Genomic DNA, 24,327 nt, shown 5'->3' with positions numbered 1-24,327 from the left:
GGAAGGCATTATAAGCAAAAAAGGAGTATGACAATATCTTATTAGATACTGATTAGAACAAAATTATAAATCATCCACAGCCTTAGTTTTGTAGTTCAACCAAGCTCACAGCTGGATTTTTATTTTATTCTCCAGCAAATAAATACACCAAAACCCTTCCTCACTCCCAACTTAAGGAAAAGAAAAGACCTTTCCTGTGAAAATATATATTGTTCCATTTCTCCAATCACCAGTACTTGACAGTTGAGTAACAAGAGGAGTATGAAACATAAAAACAACCGGATATTCATTTTGAAACAATCTTCTAAAAGGACTTCATAATAATGAACTGTACACATCAGGCTATTCTAAACAAATGTGCTTTTTTCATTGGCTAGAATTCTAGACCAAGATCTCTATGGTCCAATCAGATCAAACATCGAGAAAGTATCTAAATCCCCAATCTCAAACTGAAATGGGGAAATTTGTTTAATTACTGTAAATCCTATTAAACCAATCTTCTTTGTAAAGTGGAAATCTCCAGCCTCTGAGGGCTGCAGAGGGTGTGATGAATGCAGAGTTTAATTAGGGCCCAGACTGGCTCACTGTAATCTATTCATTAGCATTCTCAATTCTCTATATCTCACTGCTGTGTTTCACTTTACTTTAAAATTGCACCCTTCGTTTTTTGGAGCAAAGTTATACAATTTTAGGATTGTGTGGTAATTACAGTGGGTGCAGGAAGAATCTGTTCCTGCCAACACGGGTGTTTAATTAGGGCAAGGGGCGGAATCCAGATAAGGCAGTGTTCACCCTCCTTCAGCGCATATGGTATTTTTGGCACCCAAACCCTGTGGACTGTTTCACGTCCACTGGACTCAAGTGCCAAGTTCCCACCATAGTCATTTCGAAAGATTCGAATATTTTGCCTTTGAATGTAGCTTGATAATTAGAAAGGTTACTGTCATTTGCTTTTTATCCACACAGCTTTTAAATACAGGCATAATTAGCTGCCTGAATTATTTGAAAATAAAGAAGTAAGCCGATAATTTTTTTCCTCGTAAATATGGACTTTTTCAGGTTGGTTGATGATAAAACCATCTTGGTGATGGGCATATTTTCAGCACCAACAGAAGGGTATATTGATGGCTAGTTAACTCAAGTTCAATAATATCAATTTAACATTCAACTTCTACCAAAGTCTAATTTATATCTCATACATAACTAATCATACCAAGCTGACTTTCTTCCACCTAAAATCCTCAAATTTGACCAGTTAAAGAATTTTTCTTTAAAAAAGACTCAGAAGTTAAACTTTCTTATAAATGTCAACAGAAAGAACTGCTACTCCTTGTTGGTACTTAATAAATATTTACATCATCAACTTTTTAAATTAATTTCCATCCTCTGGTACTGTCAACACAGATTTGCCTTGTGGTGGTTTTATTAAGGTTGACTTTTTGTGGCTCAGCTGGTAAAGAATCCACCTGCAATGGGGGAGACCTGGGTTGGAAAGATCCCCTGGAGAAGAGAACAGCTATTCTGGCCTGGAGAATTCCATGGACTATATAGTCCATAGGGTCACAAACAGTCGGACACACTGAGCGACTTTCACTTTCACTTAAAAAAAACTGCTATGATAAATCTTAGCCTTTCCTGGTAGCTCAACTGGTAAAGAATCCACCAACAATGCAGGAGACCCCAGTTTGATTCTTGGGTCAGGATATCCCCTGCAGAAGGGATAGGCTACACACTCCAGTATTCTTGGGCTACCCTGGTGGCTCAGATGGTCAAGAATCCACCTGCCATACGGAGACCTGGGTTTGATCCCTGGGTAGGGGAGATCCCCTGGAAGAGGGCATGGCAACCCACTCCAGTATTCTGGCCTAGAGAAGCCCCATGCACAGAGGAGCCTGGCAGACTCACAGGGTCACGAAGAGTCAGACACGACTGAGTGATAAGCACACACACACGGCAAGTCTTACAGCATGTGGCAAAAGTACTTTCTCCCAAGAACAGAAAAGAGAAAACGTGTGCTGAAAGGAAAGACAGGAAGAGAAAGAGAAGCAAAATGGGAAAGAACGATGAGCAAGCAGACACGGTGACCAGAAAAAAATTAAGGCACAGCGCCAAACTGGAAAAGGCCAAGAAATGGGGGCGCAAAATATAGCACTAAGAGAAACAGGGAAAACGGAAAGAAACGAACCCAGAAGAGAAAAATCGTCTCATCTGCATTAACTGATTCATTCATACCAGAACACACGGGAACTAACCTGGTTCTCCTCCTGCACTACTCTGTACTGCTCCTTCCAGACGGTGATTTTGGAAGCTTCATCCTTCCTCAGGGCTCGCTCCTTCTTCAGCTCCGGGCTCCAGAAGGTCTTGATACTGTTCATCGAGGAACTTAACTTGCTCTCCTTGACCTCCACGTCCTTCCGTAAGAGGTCGTTTTCCCTCAGCACCTCCTTGAGCTGTGTCTGCAGATCCATGATGGTGTTATCTCTGGCCTGACGGAGGGAGTGAGGAACGGTGGAGGCCATGCTCACTGGAGGCAGGTGGTGCTCCCCAAACGCTATGGTGTCGCTGGCGACCCCACTGCTCGCTATGTTGGGGCTACTGCCCATAGCGGTCATCCGCACGCCGTAAGGCAGACGGCCACCGGATCGGCCGAGGGTCATGGTGCTCTTGGGTGTCTCTGAACCCATGTTCTCGTGGTCACTTAGGTACATGGGGCCGGAAGTGGCATAAGCAGCATTGAGGGACTGGATGTTCTCCATGGAGAGGGTCTTCCCACCGCCACCTCCAACGCTGCTTCCAGAACTCCCTCCGGTGCTGTTAGTTCGCCGATGACCCAGGCGAGGAGAACGTGGAAGTCGAGGGGACCGCCCTGGGCTCTGGGCGCTCGGTTCCACCTTCCCCACTGAGCGGGCACTTCCATACATGGCTGCAAGATGGGTTCAGGAGCCGGGAAAGGTATGCAGCAGAAAGCAAAACACGGAACTCTGGGAGGCTGTGCTATGGCTCTAAGTCGGCTTAAGGCTCATCAGAAGTATCAGGCCCTCGCTGTCCAACCAGAAGAAACAGCTCATGCCATTATCTGTAATGGAAAGTACTCCACGTTAGCTCTTGCAGGAGGAAACATCTCCCCTCGCAGACACTTTCACTGGCCCCACTTGAGGATTTCCCCTTTCATCATCTGCTGACTGGTGCATTTGTTCACAGCACAACTTACTTCTCAGCAAGCTCACTCTTAAAACATCCAACACATCTCAGAACGGAACACCGAAACCACACCAAGCAAATGGAAAAAAGAAATAAGGGGCATAAAGACTGGCAAGAAGAAGATACAACTCAATGTTTCAACATATCATTTTCTAACTGGAAAATCCAAGGTCATCAACTGACAAAGACAGGACCCAACAAACCCCTTACGCACAGACCAGCATATAAATATGGGCACTTCACAGCCCATTAGCAATAAAAGTTAGAAAACACAGGTTTTCAATTCCATTCACAATAGCAGCAAAACCATAAAAATGCTCTGACATAAATCTAACAAAAATGTGCAAGAAAATTTTGGAAAAACTCTAAAACTTTCCTGAACAAAAGGAAAGTTATCCATGTTCACAGACGAGAAGACACACACTGTCGAGGTGTCGTTTCTTCTCCAGCTCCTCCACATGTCAATGAAAATCCCTACAAGACTCCTCACATAACCTGACAAACTAACTCTATAATTCAAATGGGAGAGAAAGGCACAACCACCACCAAAACAATCTGAAACAGAAAAACAAAGGAAGATGTCCCCTAAATAGCAAGATATCGATACACTATAGGTCCATGATCCTTTATTTACAACGCAGCAGTTTTTTAAACTCTGAAAATAAGTCTTTTTTCCCCCTCTTTAACTATTTAGCAGCAACATCTGGCATGATCTTATATGAGGTCACTTATCACTTATAAGTACCTCACCTAGTGTAATTATTCATACACTTCACTGAGAAAGCGACATGCACAATTACAGGACACTGCATAACGCCCACTGGACACTGTGGAGAAACAACCTGGACTCCAAAACCACATCTGAACCCTGGGATTTCTCATAAGGCTCAAAGCCTTTTAAAGCTATAGTGATTAAAACTGTACAGAACTGGCCCAAGAAGAGGATCTAAATTATACATGAGAGTATAGCACATGCTAAAAGTAACATTTCAAAACAGTAAGGAAAGGATAAATCATTCAATAAATGGCGTCTGAACAACTGGTGCCTGAGAAAAAAATAAGTTACATTTTACTTCACACAGTACAGAGAAATAAATTCTACGTACATTAAAGATATAAAATTTTAAACTATTGAAAGTACTAGAAGAAACCTTACTGTGTAAGAAAACTTACACAAGGAATATCCCTGTGAATTTGAGCAATGGTAGGACTTCTTAATTAAGAAACAAAAGGCAAAAATACATAAAGAAAAACAACGAATATACTCAATTATGTCAAAATGACAAAGTATACCAAAAATGAAAAGAAAACCCAAACTCTTTGTGAAAAAATATCTAACATATGTATAAAAATTTGTATAGACTTCCCTGGTGGCGCAGATGGTAAAGCGTCTGTCTACAATGCAGGAGACGCGGGTTCAATCCCTGGGTTGGGAAGATCCCCTGGAGAAGGAAATGGCAATCCACTCCAGGACTATTGCCTGGAAAATCCCATGGACAGAGGAGCCTGGTGGGCTACAGTCCAGATTTATATACAAAATATATAAAGAATTCCTACATGTGAAATGCCAAATCTGAACATCAGTGGTTAGAGGCAAGGAGAAATTCTGAGGTTGGGGGGAAATGTCTGTGGAGGCTCTTGGCTTCACTTATAAAGCTTTATCCCCACAATGCACAAATACTTGAATTTTTTAATAGGAAAATATGTTCATATTCTAAAGTATAGTAACTAAGACAAAATTTAAACACACATAACATAGCCATCTATTGTACACTTCACTCAAACATAAAACAATACAGATCTAAACTAGATCTCCATCATTTCTTAATAGCACTCTACCAAAGAACTGGCTTAAGTCAAGTAACAGACTTAAACATATTAAATAATATTTTAATAAGCAACTGAAAATACAATCCAAGTAAATCACATAGTCAAAAATAAGATTTTAAAGTGTCTATATAGTCCAGCCAAACTCAAACGAGTTAAAGAGCTTCAGAAATGCGAATACACTGGCAATCCCATTTCCACTTTGGTGATCCAGTAAAGACAGCCCTGAGGTAACAATAAGCAGGACAGGAAACACACAGTCTTGTCTCAGAAATAGCAACAGGACACCAAGTTCAGACACTGCAATACTCTGCTAGTAACGTTAGGAAATTCCTTCCCAGGAGGAACCTAGCTCAGGAAGCAAAAGTCTGGACTGTAGCATAGGTGACAAGCAGTAATCGACATACTACTGCTCAAGCGAATTCATCTTCATGATCAAAGAGGTTTGCAAAGTTTTTTCTCTTTAGAGTAATCTGAATATTGCTTAAAACAAGAGAGCTACTCATTACCCAAAGCCCCTTAAATGATAACAAAAGCTAACGCATAGTAAATGTTTGCCATATGTCAGGCACTGTGCTAAGAATTTTATAAGATTTAATTTAATATTTATAAGGCCCCTTGCGGTTGTTGATTAGTCATTGAGTCGTGTCTGACTCTTTGTGCCCCCATGGATTGCAGCATGCCAGGCTCCTTTGTCCACGGGATTTCCCAGGCAAGAATACTGGAGTGGGTTGCCATTTCCTTCTCCAGATCTTCCCAACACAGGGACTGAACCCACGTCTCCTGCATTTGCAGGTGCATTCTTTACCACTGAGCCACCGGGGAAGCCTCCTACGACACAGGGGCTACCATTACCTCCATTTTACAGATGAAGAAAGTGAGGCCTATGGGTGTTGAGTGACTCATCTAAAGTTACACAGCTTGTAAGAGGTAGAGCCAAGATCTGAATTTAGGGCATCTAATTCTAGAGCCCTGGATGCTCCCAACTATTACACTGTGCTTATCTGCCGTCATCTGCTCATCTCAACTGTCCAGTTTCAAGGCAGTGTGTCCTGCTAATCTAGGACTCTAAACCTAAACTTTAAGACATACCTTAGGTATTCTAGGGTGTAATGCTTAAATAATCATATTTATCCCTTTATTAAGGAGAAATTCTTCTTTAAAAGATGGTGGGTAGAAGAACAGAATCAGGAAAACTAACAAAGAGCAGTAATTCAGTCTCAGGAATCATGCCACCAGAACTTTGAAGTTGTCACGCTCAAAAAAAAAATTCCCAGCTGTACTTTGGTGCAAAACCCTATTGTCCTGTAGTTGAGTAACTAAATCACACTAAAGAGGCTGAGATCCAGAAGCACAAATCCACGTCGAGTGTTCAACATGAGCAGGCGCACTCCAGAGTTTCAAGCCACTTTCAGACCCAAAACGGCATTTGCACGTGGAGTCTTTGTTACTATTAGAATTGTATTCATTTCTAATAACACCACAAAAGAAGAAAACCCACTAGCTCTGTCTAAAGGCCTCATCCTGGCTTTCTAATATGAGCTTCAGGGAAGACAGTGTTTAAAAAATTCAAATTTCTTTTAAAAATATGCCAGATCCATAACCACAAGATAATAATCCTTGTACTTTATAACAAACAGCTGACACACACATAAAAAAAAAATGTGACCAAGAAAAAAAAATTAAGCCATATGATCCCATTTATACAAAGTTCCAGAAGGAATCTATTAGGACAGAAAGCGAATCAGTATGTGCCTGGGGCTGGGGGTTGAGCAATGGATTATGAAGATGGATCAGGGATCATGGAGGGATAGAGGAAACTTCCGTGGTGACAAAATGTTCACTATCTTGACTGGGGTGAGGCTTCCCAGGGGTACACAGGTCAAAATTCAAACTGCACATTTTAAATATGCTCAGGGTGTTGCACATAAATTATACCACAAAAGCTTGAAAAAAATACTTTCACGTTCCAAACTCCCCTGCCCTGAATTAATCCAAAGAAACACCTTCTCTGATTACCTACCTGGCTTCCTGACTGCTGCTGGGGAAAAAAACAAAAACAAAAACACATGTGCAGCTGTTCAGTTTGAGCCTATGATAAACTGGCCCCAAAGTTCTCCGAGCCCCTTAGCTTGCTTCCTATCCAATATTTTGTTAGCTCCCTATCCTGTATCTGCTGTGGTTACTTCATACTTCTTCACTCTACTCATCAGACAGCACACACGAGGCTCCTGGGTCAGAGACAAAGAATTTTGCTGCTCACAGCACAGCCAGCACTTACCCACAGCATCTTACCCACCCACTAGAAGTCCCACAAGGTGGCACCGTGGGGCCCAGGCAGACACGACACATGCAGCGGGTCCGCAGAGGAACACGGAGTTCAGGGAGGCCGCCACCTGACAGTAAGCCCGCCACCTGACAGTAAGCAAGCCTGATCTCTCCCCGCGGGAGGCACTGCCTCACCCCTCAAGGTAGCTTGCTGCAAACACGATGCTGAGACATGCTTTTTCTGAATCCAGTAAGTTTTCAGGGAACAGAGTACTGTTTCCTGAAACTTTTGTTTCAGGTGTGCGCATGAACACACATGCACACACTGGATCACAATGTAAAGTTCTTGTTGTAAACCATTGCCAGAATGGTCCTCTAACAATGCCCAGATGAAGAGCAACCAGGATCTTGCACTCAGGGCGTGCAGGAAAGAGACACATGGAGGACACGCCCTCCTGACAAGTACCCCATGGTATTTTAAGGTACCCGCCTAAATCATCTGCTACTCCTTCCTTCAAGAGGGGAGGCAAAACTCCTCTGTGTACCACCAGTCTTAAAGGATTTGCTTCTGCAACGTATCACTTCCAAAATGCACTCATAAAGACACAGAGGCTTCTGTCCTGGTCACTCTCTTGGATCTCTGGCTCTGGGGGGAGTTAGCCCCCATGCTGTAAGGGTATTCCAGTTACCCTACAGAGAGCACCAACAGCCATGTGAGCAGGCCTGGAAAGGGACCCTCCGACTCCAGTCAAGCCTTCAGACGACTGCAACCTCAAGGAACATCCTAAGCCAGATCCACCCAGCTGTGCTCTTCATAAAAACATCATTTAGTCGCTAAGTTGTAGCCTACTCTTTTATGACCCTATGGATCGTAGCCACCAGACTCCTCTGTCCATAGGATTTCCCAGGAAAAATACTGGAGTGGGGTACCATTTCCTTCTCCAAAAACTGTGAGATGACGTGTTTCTTCTCTTAATCCAGTTAAGTTTTTAGACAACTTTTTACGTAAGAGATAACTAACACAGACAGTATTGTTTCCTGAAACTTGTTTGGGGTGTGTGTGAACACATCTGCACACTGGATCACAATTTAAAGTGCATGTTGTTCACCACTGCCAGAATGGTCCTCTAACGCAATGATTTCCCAAGTGAGTCAGACTCCCTGCTCCCCTCAGGCCCACAAGGTGACACAGGGAGGCCCAAACAGGAGATGCATACTATCTTCACACCACATTACTTGCTTTTTCATTGTGCATTCTCACAAAGGTATAGTAGCGTTTTCCAGAGGCTACATGATGGCTAATGGAATGTGTAGTCCTATGCTTTTAAATTTTCTCAGTTTTACTGTCTAATATGGTAAACAGTAATAGATACAGCCCACATAAAAAAAGCTATTTAGAGTCTGCATAATTTATAAGAGTGCCAACAGATGCTGGAACCAAAAAAAAAAAAAAAACAACTAGGAACCACTGCTCTAAAATTTAAATATGACATAATCACACACACCTACATACTTCCTGTGATGGCATCCCAAAATAAGAATCTAAACTCCTTGGCACTGCAGACAAAACATTTCACGATCTGGGCCCTGCCTGCCTCTCTAAAGATGGGTCACTTCTTAACCACTCTCCTTTTCCGTGTGACAACCATTCTCAGATAACCTGCGATTTCCTGAAATACCATCCTCTCTTTTGTTTCCAGGAGCTGGTTCTTCCCCATCAACTAGCTTCTTACAACTCATTCTTCCAAACTAAGCTTAGTAATCACAACCCTATACAAACCCTTAAACCCCTGTCTAATTTAGGCGCCCCTCTTTAAGTACCAAGGGCTTTTAAAACAATACATTTACTATGTTTTAGTTAATTAACTACTTTCCTTACAGGCAAAGGAGTGTCTTATCTCCAAAACCCACTGCTGTGCCTAAAACAAGTAAGCAAAAGTGTCTGCTAACTCCACAGGTTAACCTAAATTCTAATAAAATTCATTAACATAGTTCTTATACATTCAAGAGGTAGTGGTAATCTTGAAATGAGTTTATGGAAATGGCAAATAAAAGCAATTAAGACAACTGTAAAGAAAACTTGTCATTTCCTTCATATTAACAAATTTCATTTTTAATTTTAACCAAATTCCATAAACTGACAACCTTCTCTATGTGCACTGTGATGTATTTTTGTCCTCTCATATTATGCCCTGAAAATCACAAACATCAAGCTCTGAAAGAATTAACTTAATTTTTAAAACAATGAAGTCACTTTTTATTTATTTATTTGGGGGCTATGCTGGGTCTTCATATCTTATGAGATCTCTCAATCAAGCAAATGACAACTAAAGGTTAAATCAGAATAAAAAAATGTGGTATCCGGCTTCTGTAATTATAAAATTTTTATAAATTTTATTGCTTTTAATAATTCATTTCTATTCTAAAAACCCTTCTACACATGGGGGGCAGGATTTGAGTTTTTCTCCCTTAGCTTTCGTACAGTTCCTTCTAAAAAACATCCATCTTAACTGCTAAGAAGAAAAGTGCTTTTTCTCTTCCTTAACCAGAATATATAGATGGCCATAAAGAAGCAGTGATAGTGAGAATAATCCACTCTGATACCCCAAAAGGAATAAGGGGAATAAATGCTGCTGAGACAAAGCAGAACATGGAAGGTACAAGAGGCCGATTCTTTGTCATCTAAGGTTTTTCTTAACATGTTAAATCCTACTTCTCATAGTCACTACTATATTTCTGTGAGTTCTTAAAACAGCAGCAACAAAACGGAGTTTAGACCTGGCCACTACTATATATTCATACCACGAAGCTTGTCATCTAGGTCAGGAAAACCATAAAGAGAAGAATACTGGAAAATTCCAGGATCGTTGCTCCCTACAAGAAAAGCATTGGTTCAAAAAATCTATATACATGCTGAGAAAGAACACCCACCCCCCAAGCCCAGCTCCAGCCCACATACAAATACATACCCACTGAGAATCCTGGAGTCCAACCAGGGGCCTAAGAGTGAAACACTAACACACACGACAGTCGTGTGCTAGCCTTCCATGCTCACTCTTCCTGCAAACAGTGCGGGCATCACAGCCGCCCTCATCCTCTCCTTGCAGATTAAAGGATGGTAACAGCGCTCCACATTCTGAGTCCCCAGAGGAACACCAAGTACTCATAAATCAAAGGAGGGCAGAAAACCCTCCAACACAACACAGTAACCTACTTCCAGTTAATGACAGCTGGAGAGGCTGACACACATGTGCTAGCAAGCATTTATAAGGGGAACTAGAAAACACCCGCCCGTTGGCTAAAGCTTTAGGTATGGAATCTGACCCAAATCTCAAAATTACTAGTCCAGCCTGCTGTGATGAGTTACACTATTACTAAGTGGCATCAACTATCAGAAAATGAGTAGAGTATTTTAAAAGGCTATGTTTCAACATTTTTAAAAATGATATATAGTTAGTTGATTTACAGTATTGTTAGTTTCACATGTATAGCACAGTGATTCAGTTACACACACACACATATACTCTTTTTCAGATTCTTTTCCCTTCCAGGTTATTACAAAATATTGAGTTCCTGGCTATACAGTTGGTCCTTGTTGATTATCTATTTTATATATAGTAGTGTGTATGTTAATCCCAAACGAATTTATTCCTCCTCCGCAACTTTTAAGATTCTGTTCACTTTGTTCAAGGGTTAAAAATGTCACTAGGGACAAGAAATGTGCTGCTATATTAAGCCCTATATTAAAAGACTAACAACAGATCAAAATTTTAAAATCCAATTCAAGTACAATTTGGTGGAACCTATCGAATTTTAAATGTGCATACTCTCTGACCTAGAAGTCTTGCTTTTAAAGTTACTCTCTGCAAAGCATATTTCACAAGTTTAAGGATATAAGTGCAATGATGTTCAATTACTGTATTATTTTGTACCAGCAAAAAGAGAGAACTTAAATTTCCACCACCAAGAGACTAGTTAGATAAATTATCCCATCGCCACACTATAAAATACTGCTGTTGGAAAAAAAAAAAAAAATATATATATATATGTAAAACTCTATATTTGACAATTTCTATAAAGACATCCATGATGTACTGTGAAGTGGGGGGTATGGAGCATGTTACAGAAGAATTGTACAATACGATCCCAACAGCAGACAAAAGGAGACATGTATGTTCGCACATACACAGCAATGATTTGGATGGCAAGGAGCTATTTCTCAAAGGTCAAACAGAGCCACTCTTTCCCTGTACACATGCCTCTTTTTCTTTTTCAATTGTTTTAACAGAGAGTATGTATTACTTTTACTCACAGTCTCACCACAACTAAGGGCTTCAATAAGGCCCTCAACCATACAACACTATAATATGGTAATCAATGGGCTGGGCACTAAGCTGACAAGGTCTCTGTGATGAGTAAGAGGTTAAAGACAGCCCCACAAGTTAAAGAAGCACAGATGTCTCAGCTTCCACCCCTGGCATGGGGCCTAACAGTTCTGCTAACACCAGACATCAGGCTGTATGATCTTGATCTGATCCTCCTGGAGACCAAAAATTACAGACCTGTGAGGCTGGGGCATGCTGCGATGACACGCCGACAGGAAGAGAGGACCTTTGCTAACAGCAGCCATCACCACACCCATCACAGGTGTCACTTCGCTCTTTTTTATGGAACGGTGAGGAGGTTGAGTGACTCAGTTACGATCAACTTAATGGTAGCTTTTAAAAATTCTTATCAATCAGTTAAGCTAATTGTAATGTCTATCAAAGCTCTCACCATGACAAGTATCTTGTCAAGCAGATACTTGGAGTAAACACAATGTTATTCATCATGGTTGTTCTCTACTTAAGTGAGCGACCTGAGCTACTCACTTAGTTCAAAAGAGCCAAATTCTAGGTTGTGTAGCCTTCCACAGTGACTCCAGTCCTCAATGCTATTTGATTACTACAAATCCTACAACACTAAACTGTTTGGATGGTAGTTACCTTCCATTTTAAAGCACATCTCCTACTACATTACGATCCGTTCAACAAATGCTACCAGACCGATCACACTGAACAAGTACACTGGAGAGACGCACATGTTCACGACCATGCATCTCAATTCTGGAAACCACCAAGTTCTGTAAATAATTTCATGACAAAAATCATACCTGAACTGATATCAAAATACTAATGTGTTTGATGAAGGAACTGGAGGGTGCCCCCTGACCTTGCTTGGAAAGTTAGATAATACATAGTAGACGCAGCCAGCCGATCACCTTTCTGAAACCTAAGAAATTCTGAATTCTGGCCCAAAAGATCTTGGATATAGACCTGTGTTATGGGATAAGGTTAAACAGTCACATCATTGTTGGTAAAAACACATTTATAACCAGGGAGAACTAAGCACAAAGTTTTTAACTATATAATTATACATTAAACTAGGTGGTGAGCACACAGGTATTTATTAGACAACTCAATCTTTTTTGCATGTCTGAAAAGAAACATTTCATAAATTTAAAAGTTTAGGTGAAAAACTGTAAGAACCCAATGTTTTATTTTCTTCCTTAAAATAATTAAAGCATTTGTATTCTAACTGTTTGCTTTCATCCTCAAAAAAATAAAAGCATTTGGGAAGCAGTAAGTTTGAAAATGGTTAACCGTCTTAAAAACATTTATCTTTTGATCCAGTAATTCCAAAACCAGGAAACCCTATCTACTTAAATGATCCAAAATACAGAAAAAACCACTACATTATGATATACCAGCTTTATTAGTACTTGTTCAATTGGGAAATGTTTAAGTGAAATCTTTATGATTACATTCCATCTACAAAATACATTCATAACCAATGTCTGATATGAAGAATGTTTATAGTACAGTAGATGAAAGTGGACCTACATTTTCACATATACTCTCCATTTTGCAAATACAGTTTATCCATGAACTCAACAGGTTTTAACCTCACACGTCAAATTATACGTGGATGTTTTTTCCAACTGTAAATCCTACAGTATTACACAATACACAGACGGCTGAATCTGTGGACTCAGAGCAACCCGTTACAGAGGACCAGCTCTAAGTTATACATAGATTTTCGACTGCAGGGAGGGTCAGATCCCCTCATATCCACCCCCGTTGGTTCAAGGGTCAACTGTATACAGATAAGCTCATCACAAAGAATGGTAGGAAATCTGTTAGCTTTCTTCCTAACAGTTGTCAAATTTTTCCAAATGGGCATATAGGGCTTTTTTAAAAGGAAAAAATGTTCAAAGTATTTAAACAGAAACGAAAGGGAAAGGCCACTGTCATTTAGGGTGGGCATTTCTTCCTTTGGGACCTGGGCTCAAAAACCCATCCCGTACAGCACTTCCACCTGCCACCACAAAATGCGGTTGGCACGTATCAGCAAACCTATCTGCTGGTCCAAAATGCATCATTAAAATTTTTCATTATTTACAACAACACAGACACAAGATGCCTAACATCAGATGTAAGGGAATACACAGCACATGATATGAAAAAGACAGCAAGATTTTCCAGCACACACTAGGTCTGCAGCACACAGGGGTATTGTAAAAATGTCATCTTATCCAACACACTTGAGATGCAGTGCAGTGCCAGATATAATGGGCAAGCTGGGAGGTGAGGGACAGACCTGGAGAAATAATCTGCAGAGCCGCTAAAAAAATCACTGTTCCTTCCTCTTTGACCTAGTAGAGTCCATTTTTCTCCTCTTGGTTACCATGCTTCTCTGAATACCATGAATTACATGGGGATTTTTTTATCATAATTTTTTACATGTTGATACCCAAATGTAGAATTAGAGACTCTATAGATTTAACCCAGAATACAATGAAATCATAATTTTTTAAATATCCAAAGAGAGTCAAGCAGAATACAGTGGCTCCTGGAATAACTAAGAAAAAGAATGAGACCATGATTCATTTCAAAGTTCCAAAATTAAAACAGATTTTCTGTTACAAACTCTACTTAAGTGAAACTTTACAAAAGAAATATCATGTTACATCGCACATTACGGAAAAAAAAACCTTTCACAGCATCATACAAAGCGTTTAACATAGAGTGTAGACCATAATGAGCATTCATCCATGTGAATAATATTTCCTTTAGTTTAAGATATACTTTTCTTCAGAATTTAAAGCTTCAGAAATTGGGATTCAGCTCATAACAATGTGCATAATTAAAATACATTTTTTTCCCTAAAAAAAGGATAAAGTTTCAAACTGATAAAGAATAAAGTATTAAACAGAGCAGCCTGACGGGCTACAGTCCACAGGGGTCTCAGAGTCAGACACGACAGAGCACGTGATCACACTCCACAAGAAACATCGACTAAAAAGTGAGGAGACACAGCACTATACATGGTTAACACCTGCCATGAAGACTCCCTTAACACTCCCATGAAACCTTGTAGGCAGAGACTGTATCATCCCATTTCTAGACGAGGAAACTAGGGCTCAGAAAGGCTTAGTGAGTTGCTCAAGATGACACACCGGACTCAACCCCTGCAATAAGCGGCACACTCATCGACTACCTTACTCTCACACACAAGACTCACAGGTTTTTTTTTTTTTTTTAAGGGAGTACCAAGAACCAGGGCTTCCCTGGCAGCTCAGATGGTAAAGAGTCTGCCTGCAATGCAGGAGCCCTGGGTTCGATCCCTGGTTCGGGAAGATCCCCTAGAGAAGGAAATGGCAACCCACTCCAGGATTCTTACCTGGAAAATCCCATGGATGGAGAAGCCTGGCAGGCTACAGTCCATGTAGCTGCAGAGTTGGACACGACTGAGCAACTAACACAGAGAACTTAATATTGGTTTGTCCAGAATCAAGCTTGTTTTTCTCATTCCCACATTCCTCACAGTCCCTACCATCTGCCTGTCTGCCCCTGCACCTCTCTTCTGAGCTCCAGACCTGAATTTCCAACTGTCAAGTGAATGTCCCTGGTCGTTTCAGAGTTGCACTGTCCAATATAGTGGCCACTAGCCACTCATGGCTGTTTACTTGAAAAGAGCTAGTGAGACTGAGGAACTGCATTTGCTATTTCATTGTTAATTAAAAGTTAAATTTAAAAACCTGATAATTACTGGAAAACTTTTAAGCATGTTTGGAATGAGCTGGGCATGTGAATCTACTTTTCCAATTGTAGTGTTATGAACTCTAAGTACAGATCAAGTATTTCTGATAAATCACAGCATCTGAATTAATTTATGCTGTAAAAGTATGCAATTGATTTTAAATACTGAGTATGAAGAAATAATGTAAAGTTGCCCATTTTAAATATGACATGTTTCATATTTCAACATGTTGAAAATGGCATTTTGGATGAACTGGGTTAAATAAAATACATTATAAGATTATGAACTCTAACCATTATTTTTTAACTCTGTAATGTGACTACTCAAATTTTAATCATGTAAGTGGCTCACACAATTGTCTACTGGACAGCAGTCTTCCCAGAGGTTCCTGCTGCGCCACCGCAGTCCTCAACAGCCCACTGAATGGCATCACCATCCCTCTGGCCCAGCACTGTCCAACAGCACTTTATCTGATCATGAAAGTGTTGTGTCTCTGGCAATGACTGGATGGTGGTGGTAATTGTGTCTGACTCACAGAATCCCTTAGGTTACTCTGGAGCCAGAGCTCTTCGGAGACTGGAAAACACCACCTATTATTTTGACTTTCCTCTGGGGGAAGAGCTAGTTGCTACCAAAAATTGCCGACCAGAATTATGCAGCAGACCTTTCTGTGACAATGAGAATATTCTCTATCTGTACTGTCTGATACAGATATCATGACTCCCGTTTGGCTACTGGCCACATGAGATACAGCTAGTGTGACTGAAGAGCTAAACTTCAAATCTTAATTCTTTTAAATCAGTTTAAATGTAAATACCCACATATAGTGACTACTGTGTTAAGACAGCACTGCTGCTAACCTATCTGCTCCATCCAAAAGTCTGGGCGTCACCTGTCTCCTCCCTCCCCACCAACTGCCCTTTCTCCCACAAAAGTACATGTACGTACACGTACATACACACACACACTCAGCCGGTCCTGTGTTCTTTAAAGCTTTCAATTCCAGATGTTTCTCTATCCTCACTGTCACTACTTTCTGTTTCAGACTTTAACAAGATTAAGGCCCAGCCTCTTAATCGGCCTCTTCACTTAGCTTCCTCCCACCCACTCTTTGTAAAATGTAAATAAAGTGTGTTATTTCCTTTATTCAAAAGTCCCCAAAGTCCTGCCATTGCCCCCATGGTCAAACTCTAGACTCTAACATGACTGACAAAGCCCATCGTTGAGGTGACTCACTTGGCTGAACAGCAGAAAACACCACAACACTGTAAAGCAACTATACTCCAATGTTTAAAAAAAAAAATAGATAACCAAAAAAAAAAAAGACTATCCTTTCCTCCACTGAATTACCCGCCCACCTCTAGTGAAAATTAATTAACTACAAATAGGTGTCTACACTTGGACTCTCTACTCATTTCCATTGATGTCAACATCAGTCCCTATGTTGATACCATTCCTGATAGTCACGGACAATGACTGTCAAGACATTCTTGGGAAAAAACAAGGTGGGAACACTTTAACAGGCATGAAGACTTACTATAAAACTACAGTAATTAAGTCTGGCACTGGACCAAGACAGAGAAACGAGAGGAACGGAACAGAGCCTCGAATTATTACAATGCAGTAGAAAAAGGAAGGAACCGTCGATAAATGATGCTGAGAATATCAGGAACCATATTGGAAAAACAAAATAAACCTTGAAGCATATGGAAAAAATCAAAGGTATAACAACACTTCCAAGACAGTAACAAAAGAGTAACTTCAGGACCATGGGGTAGGGAAAGATTTTTTACACAGGAAAAGCACTGACCAAGAGTTTCCCTGGCGGTCCCGTGCTTAAGATTTACTTCCAGTGCAGAGGGTACAGGTTCAGTCTCTGGTTGGGGAGCTACGATCCCACATACCTTGTGGCCAGAAAACCAAAACATAAAACAGAAATGACATTGTAACCAATTCAATAAAGAATTTAAAAATGATCCACATCAAAAAAAAAAATTTTTTTTTTTAAAAAGCACTAACCACATAAACACTAACTGGATTACACTAAAATTAAGAATCTTGTTCCTCAAAAGACACTGTGAAGGGCTTCCCTGGCAATCCAGTAGCGGCCTCCCTGGTGGCTCAGACAGTAAAGAATCTGCCTGCAATGCAGGAGATGTGGGTTCGATCCCCAGGTCAGGAAGATCCCCTGGAGGAGGGCATGGCAACCCCCTCCAGTATTCTTGCCTGGAGAATTCCATGGAACGGAGGAGCCTGACGGGCTACAGTCCACATGGTCGTGAAGATTCGGACATGACTGAGTGACTAACACTTATTTACACTTACTGGCGGTCCAGTGGTTAAGAATCCACCTTCTGAGGCAGGGGATGTGGGTTCAATCCCTGGTTGGGGAACTAAGATCCCACATGCCGCGAGGTTAACTAACACTACACATATTTCTGGTGGTGTCATTTAATAAATGAAGGAACCCCAGAGAAGAGCAGGAATCACACGTGTTTAGTTTTGGATCTGCTGAGTACACGGGGCATTCCAGTGGAAACACTGGACAACAGCAGCTCTTTGACACACGAGAGAGGTAAAGCTGAAGAGAGCAACACGAATCCTCAGCACAGCGATGAGAAATGAATAGGTGATGAGATCACCCAGAGAAATTCAAGCATTTAATGACTGTGAGAAAAGGTTCAACAAAGATGACTGGACAGAGAGCCCAGAGAACCAGAAAGGAAAACAGAAGTGTGATCTAAAGACCCTGAGAAAAGTGAGCGTTCTACCAGAGAACGACTACACAGGAGAAGTCTACACAGAAGTCAGCTGCGTCAAAGGTGGCTGTAGCAGGCAATCCTGAAAATGGCTCTGAATGACATCTACCTTTGTTTCTTGCTATTGTGTAATCTTTGCTTGTCTGTGCTGGACCTAGGACTCCCTTCCAGTGAACAGGATACCGAGGAAGTGATACAATGTCACTTCCCAGGTTAGGTTACAAAAAGAAGGACTAGTACCTCCCTCCTCCTCCACAGACCCCTCAACCAAGGAGAGACTGGTACCCTGTTGCTAGAGTGACGTTACACAGAGACCCAAATGGCAGAGAGACTGACTTTTCCATCAAACAGCCAGCAAGGACAGCAGGCCAGCCAACAGTGACGCAACTGAGGTGGAAGCAGACCCTCCCCCAGGTGGAGCGCTGAGATGACCAGTCCTAGTCAACATCTGATTGCAGCCTCCTGAGTGACCCTGAATCAGACACACGAAACCCAGATGCCTGACCCAAAGAAATTATGAAACAGCAAATGTTTGTTGTTTTAAGTCAAGTTTGGGGAAATTTATTGCATACCAAAGGACTATTAATATGGCTGCTAAGAGATTAAATAAATGCATAGAAAAACATCCAGGGCATTTAAAGAAAGACATTGGTAATCCAAGCAACACAATTTCAGTGAAACTGTGGAGACAGAAGCCAGACAGAAATAGAGAAGAAAAACTGCAGGTGAAGAAATGGAAACATAAAGCAAATGCAGACAACTCTCTCAACAAAGTCTGGCTGTAAAGCAAAGAGCAAAACTCAGCTTAAAGCAAGAGACAGAGAAAGTATGAGCTGAAGAATCTGTTAAGATGAGAGAGGCTTCTCTTAAAGTTTAAGTGATGATAAAAAAAAAAAAAAGAAGCCACTCGGGTGGGGAAATACACTCGCAAGGAACTTCACTCTATTACCAAAGAACTCTAAAGTTGCTCAGTACCTCTGCCTTCACGGAGAACTGGCTCTTCCAGGATGCTCTTCCCACGCAGTCCCCTCAAGTGGAGGCCGTGAAGACACTCACATGGCACGCCCGCTACTGGGAAACAAGGCTGGTACCCTCCTTTCTTCCACAGCCACCTCCAGACCACTATTTCTGAACCCTTGTATAAAAATCCTGTGAGTGTGACGTCCATGCTACTCAGAAACACAGTCTCTTCCATCCCCGCCTCTTCACCAGCAGCTAGTGATGACCTGGACATGCTCCACGCTCAGCGAGGGTAGGCAGGCCACTGGTTCTCATGGGCACTACCTCCCGTGCCACTGCTCCTGGGTCATTCCAACACTACACACACGGACGAGGTGTCCATCTAATACCAGCTCCCCTAATCCATCATCTTCAGTGAGCAACTCTCTATTCTCTGGGGAGGGCCACTGATAGCCAGTTGTGACTTCACTTAATTGTACCATTATCCATTCAGTCATCAAATATTTAGTAAGCATCTATTATTTGCTCAGTAGAGAACATGTGACAGATGGTCCCTATTCCCATGAAATCTACAACATAATTTTTCATATTTCCCACAAAGACAACACGAAAAGATCTAGCTGAAGTCTAGACACGTTACAACTACCACATTTCCTTCATCTGTCTAGGAGCCATGTCAATTCTAGGAAACTATTCGGATGTGACCTAGTAAACCAACGCTGTAATCCACCCCCTGGTGAGGCTTCTAAAACTATTTTTTAACTTTTAAAAATTATCGACCCTATAACACTGCCACAATTCAATATAAGATTCCGCAGCCTTTAAGCCTATATCTGTGTTGACCAGTAGGCCAACAGTCACAGTAGTTATTTAAATTAATTGTAATATAATTAACAATACAGCCTGTCAGTCACACTAGCCACATTTCAAGTGTTCAAAAGGCCCATGAGGGGACTTTCCTGGTGGTTCAGTAGTTAAGACTTCGCCCTGCAATACAGAGGATACAGGTTCTATTCCTGTTGGGGAAACTAAGATCCCACATGCCTCAGGGCCAAAAAACCAAAACATAAAAAACAGAAGCAATGTTGTAACAAATTCAATGAAGACTTTAAAAATGGTCCACATCAAATAATCTTTAAAAAAGAAAGGCACGTGTGACTAGTGGCTACTGTATTTGATGGTGAATCAGAGAACATTCCTATCATCACACAAAGTTCCGCTGAACAGTGCTGGACTCAAGTTTTGAGTAGTCACTTCCTTCTTCCCAGAAAAAAAAAAAAAAAAATTAAATGACAGGTCATTTTCCAGTCTCCTGAGCACTCTCTGAGGCTCCAAAATACCATAACGAATTCCATTTTTCAGGATCATTGTCACATTGTCAAAACCACCACCCCAATGTCATCATCAGGGCAGCTGGATTTAAGAGTACTCACTATATTCCACGCTTTATGAGCACTATCTCATTTATTCTTCACAATAATCACATCGGATAGGACTATTATTCTCATCCTACAGATGAAAAAATTAACTGAGTTTTTAGACAATAAAGTAACTCATCCAAAGTTCTATAGCTAAGAAGTGACAGCAATCCACAGTTTAAGCAAATACTGAAATTATTTTGCTTTTTTAAGACAGCACACCTTTTCACAGAAAGGAGAAGTGACGCCCACACCACTCAACATTCCAGCCAGGTCAACCCATCTTCGTATCACTCACCTGCCTTATCGCATCCTTGCCTTTGGGTCCTACACACGTGGTTTCCTCAGCATGCATCCTTTGCATCTAGCCAAATCGTGCTTATCCTTAAGAGATCTCATCTTAGATCTTCCTACAATCCTATTAGGGATCCATCCCATAAGCTGATGTAGAACCCTGTATGTCACTTATCGAAGCACTTAACATAGCAGACCACAAAAGCCTGTTAACTTTTCCTCTTTTCCCACTACAACGAAACTCCTTGCTGAGGTTCGATCCCTGTTCAGGGAACCAGATCCCATCTGCCACAACTAAAAGACTAGCAACCAAGTAAATACTTTTAAAAACTGCTTTTAAAAAGAGAATATTAACAGTAAACACTAAATGGCTTTACTGCCATTTAACTGGAAATAAAGTAATTCACAAACATTTTTCCCACGTACTATGCAAAACAATACTTAAAAACCAAACGTCAGGGAATAACCGCTAATGGGTTTGGGACTTCTTTTGGAGAGGATGAAAATGTTCTAAAACTGATCGTGGTGATGAATGTACCCCCCAAAAAAAACTTAAACTGTACACTTTGATGGGTGAATTAAGTCTGTGGGTAAGTTAAGATTTCAATTATAAAAACAAATATTAAGCCTGTGGGAAAAAATACCTAGAGGATAAAATACTTGTTATTTTTATGCAATTTTAAAATAGTTTAATGTCATATTATTGCACAAAATTTCACTGGTTAGGAAAAACAAGAAACTGAAAACAGTGTCTGCCTTCAGGAACAACTGAATGGAGAAGAGACTTATTTTTTTCCCTGTGTATTTTTATAACTTCTGATTTGATACATGTGTTTAAAAAAATTAGTGTATAAATGATCAATAACAATAACGTCATACCTCTTCTCGAAGTGAAGGTTGCTCAGTCGTGTCCGACTCTCTGTGACCCCATGAACTATACAGTCCATGAAACTCTCCAGGCCAGAATACTGGCCTGGCCCTTCTCCAGGGGATCTTTCCAACCCAGGGATAGAACTCAGGTCTCCCCCATTGCAGGCAGGTTCTTTACCAGCTGAGCCACAAGGGAAGCCCTCTCCTTAGTACAAGTATAAACTCCCAGGTTGCATATTTTGTTCTGAAAAGAATAAAGTATGAAATATATATTTTTAAAATATATATATGGTTTTATTTTAAATATAAAACATATATTTATATATGATTTACCACATATAAATCATAAAATGATTTATATAAATTTAAATATATATATTTATACATATATTTATTTTAAATCAATCCAAGGAAGTAAAAAACTGATTCTTCCATTTGCCCCCATCTCACACTAAAAAGCATTTAGTCATCTCTCTGATATTAGACATCAGGCAGAATTCTTCCCTGCCCAACAGTCTGACACATCTTTAAACAATGACACAGTTGATCATTCCCTCCTCCGTGAAAACTTCCTTTCCTTCATTTCCAGTACATCACACTCTCCTGGTTTTCCTTCTACCTCAATGGCCTCTTATTAATCTCCTTTGCTGAGTTCCTCTTCATTTCCCCAGAAGGTATCCAGAAGGTAAGTTCTATGAAGGTGAGAATGTTAGTCAGTGTTGTTCACCACTATATCCCCAATGGCTAAAAATGTACCCAGGACCATACTCAAAAAATAACTGTTGAATGAATAAATGAATAAGCCAGCACCCCAAAGGCTCACATTTTGAAAAAGCAAGTCATAGAAATAAACTATATTACACATAACCTTTACGCTTAATTTACTTTATTACATTTTATGTCTGAAAATCCATAATCAATACACTGTTATTTGATTAGCCAAAATACTTCACTCCCTCATCTTTCTCCATCAACGTTTTTGTCATAGTATGTGCAAAACACATTTAATAGCTCTTATACTGTCTCTAAAAGCATAAATGTAGCATAGAAAAAGAACAGTTGTTGCTTTAAGAATCTTCGCTTTTCGCTTCAGTATTAAAGTTGACCTAACAGACTGACATACTTATCTGACCTTAGTAATTTAAAAAAAAGTGGGGGGGAATATCCCAGTAGACTCAACAAAGATATCACAGTAATGACTAGTAAATGACACTTCTTAAAAATAAAACATACCGGTTTTCTCAGGCATAAGAAATCCTAAAGAGAAATAGATCACCCTATACTTTTCCCAAATTATATGACTGCATTTCAATAAGGAGAACCACATCCCACTGTCAGCCATGGAAATATCATTTTAGCAAAATACACAGTTTCACCTGGTATCTCAGTTCACATCTGTCCCCATATATACTCAATAAAGTCAAAGTATAATATGAAAGCCAAAACCAGATATGTGAATTTTAATCTTTCCAAGTGACTAATCCAGTATCAAAACCATTATTATATCAACTTATAGTTTGACTTGTCTGAATAGTTAATTAAATCTTTTGTTTATAATTACAAATTGGACCACACCTATTTTCACTTAATAGCTATTATATCATCTGTTTCCTATAAGTTTCTTCAAGCACAAGTATTTGCTGGAAGATAATAGTCTGCTCATTAAGTAGACATGTTAAAAAAGGCAACCACTGACACTCACCCTGTATTATTTCTCTCTTGGGTTACAGGAAAGCACTTCTCTGGCTATGTTCCCAAATAAATTGAATAAGCCTTGGGAAAGTCACTGCTTATATTCCATTTCATGACGGTTTCTCTTGCTCCATAAATGAATTATTGAGAGTCATGCCTACTTCCATCTATTATATAATACATGTCCATCTCAGGGCCTGTTTTCCAAGCAAGAAATAGCTTAAATGATATTAACTGACAGGTAAGGCCAGGGAGTTCTGTAAACTGATGGGGAGCAGGAATCCAGAAAAGGAGATTCTGATTTAATGTGCTAAGTTGTGAAACACTGCTGTGAAGAACCTTTACTCTTAGTAACATCTCCCTATGCAGTTACAGACACATGCTCCCAAAAACATTTCAAGAGCACCAGACTTTAAGAATGTTTCTCAAAAATGTAGGGACCTACCAAAAAATTTTATTCCACTTTAAGTGTCTAATAAAGACATGCAACTGAGAAACTTCAGAAATCTCCAATAATTCTCAAACACAAAACAGCTGTCAAGATCTACTAAAAACTGAGCTGCAAAAGACAGTCGTGCTTTAAACATTTAAGTATGTTTCATTTAATTAGCGCCAAAGGAATGTGCAGATTGTTCATTTCATCCATCCAAAGCAGTCAACCACAACCACCTGCAACTACTCCTCAAAAACGTGACTTCCAAAGGAACCACCTGATCCTCGGGCCTTCTCTTAAGGGGCCAGGATAAAACTTGAACATGAGGTATACAGATCGTATAGGCACCAAAATAAATAAATTAAAAGACTGGAAGATAACGCCTTTTAGAAATTAAGTGTAATTCTAATGTTGCTGCCAGAATGAAGTTGTCTAACCCAAGATCTCGGCTCCCCTTCAAGGGTGTAAAACTCCAAACCCGTCCACGCTCCACAATTTCCCCACCCTGAGCCAAAAGCTGAGG

The 24,327-nt window shown here is 40.3% G+C and overlaps 1 protein-coding gene across 13 annotated transcripts in view; it reads right to left on the bottom strand.

Annotated features, from left to right (window-relative positions):
* The window catches only part of ERC1 (ELKS/RAB6-interacting/CAST family member 1), a 271,289-nt gene that overhangs the window by 246,270 nt on the left and 692 nt on the right, over positions 1-24,327 (bottom strand). For 12 of the 13 annotated variants that reach the window (XM_018048685.1, XM_018048680.1, XM_018048683.1 and 9 more), the window contains one exon: positions 2,253-3,076. In XM_018048685.1, coding sequence (XP_017904174.1) covers positions 2,253-2,921 — 669 coding nt within the window. In that variant the 5' untranslated portion in view covers positions 2,922-3,076. Of the gene's footprint in view, positions 1-2,252; positions 3,077-10,265; positions 10,459-24,327 lie in introns of those variants that run through there. The other variant, XM_005681004.3, reaches the window with a different exon arrangement.

The sequence above is a fragment of the Capra hircus genome, chromosome 5 (assembly GCF_001704415.2).
Source record: "Capra hircus breed San Clemente chromosome 5, ASM170441v1, whole genome shotgun sequence".
Lineage (NCBI taxonomy): Eukaryota > Metazoa > Chordata > Mammalia > Artiodactyla > Bovidae > Capra > Capra hircus.
The sequence above is the reverse complement of the archived record's forward strand: the minus strand, read 5'-3'. Positions and strand labels throughout refer to the sequence as shown.